General features: G+C 33.3%; 1 protein-coding gene across 2 annotated transcripts in view; it reads right to left on the bottom strand.

Annotated features, from left to right (window-relative positions):
* Positions 1 to 2,104: 2,104 nt before the first annotated feature.
* TFDP1 (transcription factor Dp-1) overlaps positions 2,105 to 10,842 on the bottom strand; it is a 132,575-nt gene continuing 123,837 nt past the window's right edge. For both annotated transcript variants that reach the window (XM_023500469.2, XM_012546202.3), the window contains exons 11-12: positions 10,675 to 10,756; positions 2,105 to 3,469 (exon numbers count right to left, since the gene is read on the bottom strand). In XM_023500469.2, coding sequence (XP_023356237.1) covers positions 3,322 to 3,469; positions 10,675 to 10,756 — 230 coding nt within the window. In that variant the 3' untranslated portion in view covers positions 2,105 to 3,321. The remainder of the gene's footprint in view (positions 3,470 to 10,674; positions 10,757 to 10,842) is intronic.

Raw genomic sequence — 10,842 nt, 5'->3', positions numbered from 1 at the left:
GTGGCCCTTATTTCTATTTGATTTTAACATCACTGTTCTAAAGGTCTCCAAGTCCAATGATCTTTCCATTACATTTTACTGCCTCTCACTTTTAGATTCCTTTTGATGTTAGTAGGTATTTCCTTAAAATAGGCTGAAATATCTCAGTGTAACTTGTACTCATTTATTCTTGAAGTTCTCTTGGATCAAGCATGATTTATTACATTTCCCAGAAGTCAGCCTTTCTAGCACTAGAAAACAGCCACTATGTCCACAGATGCTCACTGTTACCACCACAAGATGTTTCTTCTTTAAGCAAAGTCTATGAAAAGCAAAGGCATAATTGCCACAGTTTGGTGGATGCACAGAATGATTAAGTCACTAGGCCAAGGTCACAGAAGAAGAAGTAAACAACTGAACTATAACTAAAATTCTGAGTCAAGATTCTTTTGACCAGACCATATATTCTCTTTCAGTAAAGATTACCACTATCTTGACTTATTATCAAGTACCTGAGGAAGAGCTAGAGAAACAATAATCAGAAACAAACAACTAATAAGGCATCAATCTCATATGAAGTGGCACAATAATTTAACTCTACATTCTTTTGGGAGTGACCCTTGCCAATTTTCCACGACATGAAAACTAGTCCCAAATATTTAGCTTTAATATTGTTGACCTATAAACCACTTAACTAAATATCTGCGTCTTCATTCATTCACTGATAAAAAAAATAATGCAACAATAAAAATAGTTTACCTAAATCAAATCTACAGTCCAACTTTACAGATCACTTTGAAAGTGCAGTGGTTAAGTCTATCTCCCAAATTTAAGAGCTATATATAGTTGCAAATACCCAATGACTAACGGTCCTAACTTCAATGTAGGAGACTCTTTTGATTGTAGATAATCCACAAAGACGCAAGATGAGAATTTCCACAGTGTCCTTTTGTATTCTCCATTACATCCATCAAGATAATGCTCAAAGAGATACAGAATTCAACTTAACTGATATCTGGATTGTGAATGACAGACAGTGTGTATGCAAACCTTTATACTTCAGTGTGTATGCAAACCTTTATACTTCAGTGTGTATGCAAAAACCTTTATACTTCAAAGTCAAACAAATATTCTAAAATTATTTTGAATTTTCTACTCTACTTTTCCCTTCCAATTGCATAAATAGTAAAGAACTGGTAGATATATTGGTTAGAAAACATAATTTTTGTGACTAATCTCTAAAATGTAAAGCACAAGGTGTCACTGATATTTAATTGTTATAGAAAATATTTTCTTGAATGGTTGAGTCCATTGTGTTACTGGATACAAAGATGTGGTTTAAAAAATATGAGAGGTTTTTTTGATGACAGAAGGAATGCATAAGTAGTTAAGTCTCAATTATGTATATAGCAAGAAGGGAGGGGAATAGAATAGTGTAGATAAACACATATAAAGTTCATTAGGTTAATTTTTTCCAACTTCTTTACCCACTGTACTAGAATTAACTAATTAGATTACTAATTTGATTTTCATTTTTCCCTATTCATTTCCTTAAACAAGTTTATAAGTAGACTTGTCAGAAGACATATAAACAAAAGATAGGTGTTATATATATGAGATTTAATTTGAATGACCTAAAGTTGACTGTATATTTGTCTACGTGGGTAATTTTTGAGACTTTTTTTTCTGAATTTCATTAACCTATTTCATTATTTCTTATTTCAAAATTTCTAAGTCATTATTACTATGAGGATGGGAGGAAAACTTGTCCCAATTATTAGGGCACTGTAAAAGTTACTGTCTACCAGAAAATAAAGTCTTTTTTTATGTTATACATATTATTATTTATCTTATTCAATCTTCTACAAATTAGCCAGGGGGTTCTTCTGGCCCTATCACCTCCATACAGGTGAGTACTACAGCCAGGTATAATCAGCATGGGAGGCCAAGAAACAACCTTCATAAATGCAAAATCAGGCAATGCTGGGAGTTAAGGGAGTCACAAAAGTTTATCACCAGGTTATGTAATTTAGGTCCTGGCAATAAAATTCCACTCAATTTTTAAAGCAAAGCCAGGCCAAAAAAATTCTAGACAGAATGATCCTGAATTAGAAAAACACAGAGCTTGTTTAAAATGCCCATGCGCGTTTTATTAACAAAAACTAACAGTGCCAAGTTAAACAAGTCAAACAATTAAAGTCTCTTTAAATTCCATAAAATATTACAGAAAAGTTTATTTGTGTTTCAATAAAAAGACTATTGTCTTTGAACAGGCAGCTGACAGCATTTCTGCAGTTAATTTTGCTTTGTGAATAAATTTAAAAAGAGACTACACCGCCTGCCTGAAATGCCTTTTTTTTAATAAAAAAATGAACTATTAAAAATGATTGACAAATTTTGAGTTAAAAAACTGTTAAAACATTTTCTATATTTAATTTCAACTTTATAATAGATTACAGGAAGATGCTTACGAAACAAATACAAACATTTGTTTCTGTACATGTCTTTAAATGATAGACTTATAAGTATGTAAACAACTATATAATAAAAAGTTTCCAAAGTCTGCCTGTAAGAAATCAGGCAAATTTTACATAAGCAATAAATCATTCCAAACCTTCAAGATATTTTATATAGCTGCACCAGCATGGCAGTAAACTTTTGCCAAACAAAAACTTTTTTTTTAAACCTTTTAATCCATACATACCAACATAGAGAGGAAAATTATATAAACTTGATGGAATTACAACAGTAAATATAATTTAAGGGAAATAAATTCATAACATTTATGGAGCTTAATGTTTAAAAAAGTAAATTTTTTTTTGTTTGGTTCTTTGGACATTGCATGATTTAGCAAAATAAAAACATATCATCTTGCTATCCATCAACTAGTGGCACCACTCAAAACACTCTTCAAATAAATGGCCATTCAGTGAACCATTTTCCACAAAAGGATAGCCTTTTATTTTCATTGATGTGGATGAAGTACAATTTCTTCAACAAATTCAGCGAGAATTGTTATGGGGCAAAATGGACATTCCTTCAAGTAAAAAAATATTAGAAAACAAAACAAAATCCTACCGAGTAAATAAAGGATCTGCATTAGCACACTGGTATCAAAACACACATTCACACCACATTTTAAAAATCCTACGAAAAACAATCCTTGCTTGCTTATCTGAGCCGTGCTCTCTAAATTCAACAGCTTACCAATATTTCCTTAGGGGTAGGATCAAAAATAAAAATAAAAATCCACATTTTTTTTTTTTAAAAAGTTCTCTTCCCTAGAACAATTTATTCCTGAAGCTGAATTTGAAGGGAGGGAAACGTCTACAGGCCAAGAAATCAGTCTTCGTCGTCATTTTCATTAAAGTCATCATCATCATCATCATCTTCCCCAACATAAGATACTGGAGTTTCAACTCTGGAGCCACTGTACTGAGAGCCATTGGAACTTGTTGCCAACATTCCATCTGTACCATTGGTAAAATCACTAGAGGGTGAAAAATAACATCTGTCATTGTAGTTCCCAAGATGAATTTTTTTTTTTACCCACTAAATCATGGCTTAAGAAGAGCAGGAGGAACATGTTTATAGTGAACATTGAAATGTAAACACATAGATCACTTGCCACTGACTTAGAACCTGTTACCCTCCAGGAACTTTTATTTATAATGACATATTTATTCTTACAATATTCTTTTGAAGACTAGGATGACAGGTTATGAAACAAAACTCTAAAGATCTGTGATTTATTCAAGATTACATAGTAATCAAAATAGCAATGGCATCTAAATGACACCTTCTCACAAGGAGCACAAATAATGAATGGGTCAATTTGTGTAATAGGTTTAAAAAAAACAACCAATATTTGCTGGGAATCAACATATCTGATAATTTGATATTCAAGAATAACCTATATTAAGTGACCTATGCAAGGTGACTAAAAAGTGGCTGAGAAAGTGGAGTCCCTGACTCCAATTCTAGCACTCTAATTACTGTCCCACTTAATTTCTCATGATATATGTAATGACAAGGCTAAAATAGGAGATACTATTCTACATTTACTTGACAACTACACACTTTCCTATCAATAGGACCTCCCCATATGGGAGTGTTTCTGGAGCATTTCTGAGTTTTCAATGTATTTTGTTCAAACTAGAACCCAAGAACATGTCCCAGATCAAAAAGATCCATGGACCCAATTTGGCCAAGAAATTGTAAGTTATGCCCAAAGCAGCTAATCATTTATACTGGGACAACTTTGATATCCTCCAGTCATTCTGGCAAGCTACCCAGGATGTCTGTTAACTAAATAACACTAACAATTAGCATTTTTTTAAAAAATCAAACAAACCCAGAAACTTTAATAAGTGCAAGCATTTGGTAGGCCCCCAAAATACAAATATATGGCACTTTGCACATACTGCAAAAGATGCTAAATGCTTAATAAATTTTAATTGGTAATGATAATAATCATAAGCAGCAAAATCAAGCATTCAAAGCAGGCTCTTTTGACTTCCAGTGTTTCTTTTTCTATAAAACCACTGCTTTAACCACAAGACATGAACAAATATGGATCTATTAAAATGATTTATCGCTAAGCTTGTTTGTTTATAGTGATGATTACATAGTATCATTAGGTAAGTAACTTCTCTAATTACAAATTGCAACCTACTTATACCTTGTCATTAAGATTCTTGTCCACGTGCTTATATAAATGCTTTATTGGGGATTTACCTCATACAATGGAGAACTTCTAGTCTCTTAGCATTTTGTGGGTACCACTGCAGGTGTTGAAGTGTTCATTTCTCATTCCTACAAGGCTAATCTCCAATAATTTGTTGATGATGGTTTTGAAGCTGCTTCTTGCATATAAATTATGGTTAGCAATATGAGAAAATATAGTGAGATGTGCTTTCTCCCATACCCTTTCAGTCAACTAAAATTTCAATTTACTAGCTCATGGTGCTCCATGACTGAAAGTCATATTCATGAAGAGAATAATGATGTTTTAAAAAAATTTTTGTGGATTATGGAGATGGTTGGGACTGTTGAAAACAATGCATTATTGTCCCAAGTATAATACATTCTGTTTGCTTTCATGTAATTCTTCACATAAGTCACATGTAATTCCCATTTAGACATGTATTCAGAAAACTCACTGGCCTTCCATCCAAGTGCATGCCATACGTTGAGCAATAGGTTTTCTTTGTCTGTTTATTTTTGTTTTTCCATTTTGTCCATTTTTCTTTTTTTTCCTTCCCCTCTGTAGATCATTATGTCGAAACATTTTAATTGGCTATGGTTGGAAAGGCCTCAGTAAGATTCTGGAAACACTAGATACATAGAATATCTGAAAAAGACCTGAAATATCTAACCCTTCTTTCATGATATAATTTCCTTGATCCTGATAATTTTAGCAGATAACATTCACATAGCCTTCAAGATCTGGCAAAGCACCTGACACCTGTCCTATTTGACTCTCACAACAATCCAGTTAGGTAATATTTTCAACCTCATTTTATGAATGAAGAAACTTGAATGAAGCTGAGGACTTCCTCATGGTTAGAGGTCTCAAACACAAATGTAAGATTAGAATCTAGTCCTATCACTTTTTGTATAAAATGGATTGATGAACTGTATCATTTATATGCATAAAGGAAACCTTGTTTTAGTTTTATAGGCTACATTTCAAGTAAGCAAGTCAAATGATTTCTTTTAATCATCAAATGTTCTTTATATTTTTTAGGCAATTATGTGACTCCAGAGATATAGAAATTATGAGATTAGTGAAGATATCAAAGAAAAAAATATACGTGCTCTTTTCGTGAGGGATCCTCAAGAATACCTTTAGTTTAGGTCATAGAAATAGGAAAAAAAAAGTCTATGTGTTAAATACTTGATTATTTTCTTAGCTGTTTTTTCTTCCTTAATAATACTGTCTGGATGTTTTCTCTCTTCATTTTTTCCCCTCTCCTTGGGATAGTCTGAAAGTTGATGCTCAAATCCCTTCAAAACTTTGTCACTGCAAAAAACAGATTTCTTCTTCTTATGGTCAAATTGCTCTAATTTCAAATGTCTTACTGATTCCATTGAAAAAGATAAGTAAAGATCATTATGTCAAGGATGGCAAACCCATTCAATTTTGTGTCATTATGCTTTACATTTTCAACTTTATCAAGTTTGATTTGCTAAGTTGGTTTTCATAAAAAATTCTAGCTGTTTTATCATCTATTGTTTTGAAATGTGATAACTCTATCTTCAGTAATCCTCACTCAATGTGTTTTGTAAATGCTTTTATATTAAAAATTAGTGTTATTTATGGCTCCATATTTGTCTGCTTAGCCAGGAAATCAAATACATACTGCAGTGGTCTTTGAGACTATTTTGATCTTCTTGTTGGGGCAACTGTTCTACAGAAATCAGGCATCTCAAAGAAATGGTGAAAATTAAATGCTTATAACTGCTGCCTGCCCCCTCCTCCACCACTTCACAAAGTCCACATATTTAAATTTGTTGGGCTTTTAAAGACTTTTTTTCTAACAAGGTATATCTCATGTACATGTTAAGATCATACCAGATTCCTTGACATATTATCAAAGAAGCCATAAAACAAGTAAGAGTGTACTTAAGTAAAGGTGTTCACCACTATCAAGAATTATGTGTGCTACACAGAATCCAAACAGAACCCAGATTATTTCTATAGAGAAATCTACTTGATATTCCTATAGTGGACATTCCTGTGCTAGATACAGCAAGCACTGAAATCTTCTCAATGAGATGCACAACTAACCAAAATAGTTCAGTCTAATAATCCACAAAGAAAAATCAAGATGGTTGGACAACGACCACTGTCTACACTGTGATTTGAAACTGAACAGGTAGTCCATTAAACTGATCTATCAATAATATTCTTTATCAAGGAGTTAGGTGGACAATGAGCTGGAACTAAGAATCAAAGGATTTTTAGCACTGCAGCAGGTTGAGGTTTTGAATGTAGCCGTTACTGTGAGTGCCAGAGATTTTGACCAGTAGCACAAAGCCAACACCTGCCTCACAAGCTGAAAAGACCAGTAGGATTAGAGGGGTTATGGATATTGAGAATATGTGGAAGTGGGTAATTAGGAGGGTTATAAGGATGGACAGAGACAATATTATACCCTCTAGGCTTAAGAGGGTAGATATTAGATGGGATTGATAGATTAGGACTCCTATAAGGGCTAGCAGGAAAGCCACAATTAGGTTTAGGTTAATAGGAAGCATAAGGTATTCATGGGGTAGAACCATGATTTATTGAATCGAAATTAATTATCTTAATTAGATTAAAAAAACCGATTCATTCAAGACCTTTTTGGAATCACTTGTATACTAGACCACCTGTGAGTAGGATGATGAGAACTGAGTATGATAGGGCAAGCACAGTATTGGTTGTTGGTAACTGGATGGCTCAGGGTAGTAGTAAAAGGAGGGCAATTTCTAGGTCGAATAGGAGAAATATAATAGCAATTAGGAAGAATTTTATTGAGAATGGGAGTCAGGCAGAGCCTAGGGGGTCAAACCCACATTCATAGGGGCTAGATTTTTCTAGGTAAAAAAGAAAGGAGTTTAGATTGCATTTGTGAAATTGCACAAGGCTTGTGGGATGCAAGCCCTTTCCTGGTGCAAAGATCTATCATTTAAACACAAATATTTTTTAAATAATGATGGATGTATGGAACATCCATCTCTAAAGAATTAGATACAGATGAATGAAATGAATCAAAATCACTCATTCCTGTGATTCCAGGAATCATTCCAGGAATAATTCTAAAAATTAGTTTTAAAAATCATTCCTGTGTGCAAATCCCCAGGAATACAAACAGAAAAGCAAGATAGTCCCTGCTCTCAAGAAACATATTTTATTAAGATATCATATACATATATTTTAGCAAGTTTTAGCTGCAGATCAGGGGAACAGGTTAGGGTGCGGTGGCAAAGCAGATTTGGTGGGACAATTTCTTTAATGTCATTTTCATGGTAAAAATGACATTTCTTATGATGAACTGAACCAACTGATAGTGCCATAGACTGATGGTAAGAACTTCATTGCCGAGTCTTCAGTAGCTATGGACTCTTGATAAGATAAGGCCACTACAGAAATAGTCATTAGTTCATATCTCTACAAGGATTGATTTCCTAGATCATGGTTGACGAGGCTGGACTAGAATTAGAGACTGTGGGCTGGGAAATATGCAGGAAAATGGATGGGGAGGACCATTGCCATTCTGGGGGTTCTTGGGTTCAAGGTCCTGGTTTGCCCCCATAAGGGATTGTCTGAGGGGAGATAGTAGCAAAAATCTGAAATGCCTAGCCTCTTGTGATTTTTCTTTGTGACATTATTTAGAACCTTTCATGTTCCAAGCATTACTGCTAGCAGTATTAAAAAGATGAGGCTTTGGGGCAATTACAAGAACTCTAATTATTGTCCAATTTCCTCCCCGCATTCTAAAAAGGGCTTAACATACACATCTGTAAGATCTGCCACATATATACCTAACTTTCTAGAGAGCTCATCCAAATACAAATTTTAATCTGGGCCAATGGACATTCTTCACCCATAGATTTTTCCTATGGAGACAGTCAACCCAAATTCTTCTAATTACATATTTTTTCTAGGAAGCAGTACTTTAGAGTTTGATGTAATCAACACAATGCCAACCATCAAAAGGAACATGTAAGAGACATCATCCAGAGGGAATTCCACTTCAGTTTTTACTTTGTGCTGAATCTCATATATCACCTTAAACTTTCCTAGTTTATGCTTCAAATGATATCAGCAAGGAAACTACTTTTATTATATTTTTTAGGGAATCTGGGATGATTTTAATAAACAGATAGTATATATCATGTCAAAGAAGGGCCCATATAATGGTATTTTGTTATAACAAAATCAAACCCAAGAGTGTACTGAGTGCCTACTGTGTGCCAGGTACTAAAATGTTTTTTGGGAGTGAAAAAAGGAGAGATGTGCAAAGAAGCCAAGCAAAAGTGTAATTAATAATAAACACAATCTTATATTCTCTACATTTTTGAGTCAATTGTAAAATGGTTCCACCACTGAATGGTTAACTATAAAAGCCCATTTGTTGCCAATTAAAACCTCCATTGAGATGTTCTTCAATCATGTTAGATGACTATCACAAAGATGTATATAAATGAATTAGCATATAACTTAGTAGTTTTTGACATTCTGGTCTCATTGATTTATTTTTTATTATACTCAGTATTTATTCATTTCTATTTTATGTCACTTTAATAATTTTTGATTACCAGGATTCAGTTGTTTCAATTTCATAGTATATATTTTTTCTCACTATTATTTCTTCTTCTTGGTTTTTATACTTACTCCAAGTTTAATAGTCACAAGTCAATGGTCTAGATCTTCAGGCATGGATAACTTCAACATCAAAAACAAGTCTTCTTTTCTGCTAAACTATCCCTGATTTAATTTTTTTAGGAATTTAAATTTTTTAGGATTTTTTAGTTATTTGGTACTGTCTAACAATATCCAATCATTTCTCAAATAAAGTGGTAACGATAAAAGTATGAAACGTCAGTTTAAGTCTTTTATTTTCTCTTGAGGCAACTGAGGTTAAATGACTTGCCCAAGGTCATAAAGCTAGAAAGCATTAAGTATCTGAGACCGGATTTGAACTCGGGTCCTCCTGACTTCAGGGCCAGCACTCGATCCACTGCACCATCTAGCTTCCTCCAGTTTAAGTCTTTAGTGTTTCTCATTCCTTTTTACTGAATTATGTTTCTCCATGCATTTTTCTGCATCCTCACCTTTCTTACTTTTGCACTTAAGTCAGAGAATATGTTGATTTAATTAGGTGGTATCTTCTCCATTCTTAACAAATCTGAGTTCTGGGTATGTGTGCATGCATGTGTGTGGGTGTAAATATATATAAGTTGTAATTCTGTGGTGATCTTATTTGGTAAATATTTATTAATACTGTAATTCATGATATTCCACACATGGTAATGTTTCTTACTTCCTTTGTATGATCAAGCCCATTTCTTCAACTGCTTTTTGTAGGCACATGAGGCATCTTTCCACTTAGGGTGAAATTCCCTTCTTTCTTCTGTTTTCACATGAAGTAAGAATATCTTCCCTCAAATTCTTCTCAGATGTATTTGTCATGGTGTGGAGATAATCCCAATTTCTTGAAAGCATTATATGTAAATTAATAAGCTTTAAAATAGCTCTATTACAGACCAAGTAATAGATAGTCCAAGGACCAGTTAAGTAGAAAATAGCAAATCACCATTTTTAACCACTTTGGTGATGAATTTTTTGGCCATGGTAACCCATAAAATGCTGCATAAATGTGAATAACTATTATCACAACAAGTAAAGTCCTAAATTCCTTAAGAGACCAGCCTGAGAGAACCCAACTTAAGGGAAATTTTTTAGGAAAAGAAAGTAATATAAATAATATAAGAAAGTAATATAAGTAACATAGGCAAGTTATATGATAACCATATTATCTAATTGGAATCTAATTTGTTGATGTAGCACAGCTGGATAAATTACTCCTGTTTAACTAGTATGTCAATTTTGCACTTAAAAGTACCCAAACATGTTGAAAATAAAAAATGAAAGTGTTTTTTAAAGTTATGTTCTTTTGTATTAATTTTATAAAGTGGTTTCACCTGGCAGAAAACCTTGTGCCACTTGAAGTTGAACCTGATGATGATGTGACATATACACTGCTGATTGATCCCTGAGCCATTTCTGAAAAATAGAAAGAAAATAAGTCACTTAATAATTTAAAGAAAAAAAATCAAATAGACAAGAAATGTGCAAAGGCAAAGGAAACA

This window comes from Sarcophilus harrisii, chromosome 3, assembly GCF_902635505.1.
Source record: "Sarcophilus harrisii chromosome 3, mSarHar1.11, whole genome shotgun sequence".
Classification (NCBI taxonomy): Eukaryota; Metazoa; Chordata; class Mammalia; order Dasyuromorphia; family Dasyuridae; genus Sarcophilus; species Sarcophilus harrisii.
This window is presented reverse-complemented; position numbering and strand designations above follow the sequence as displayed.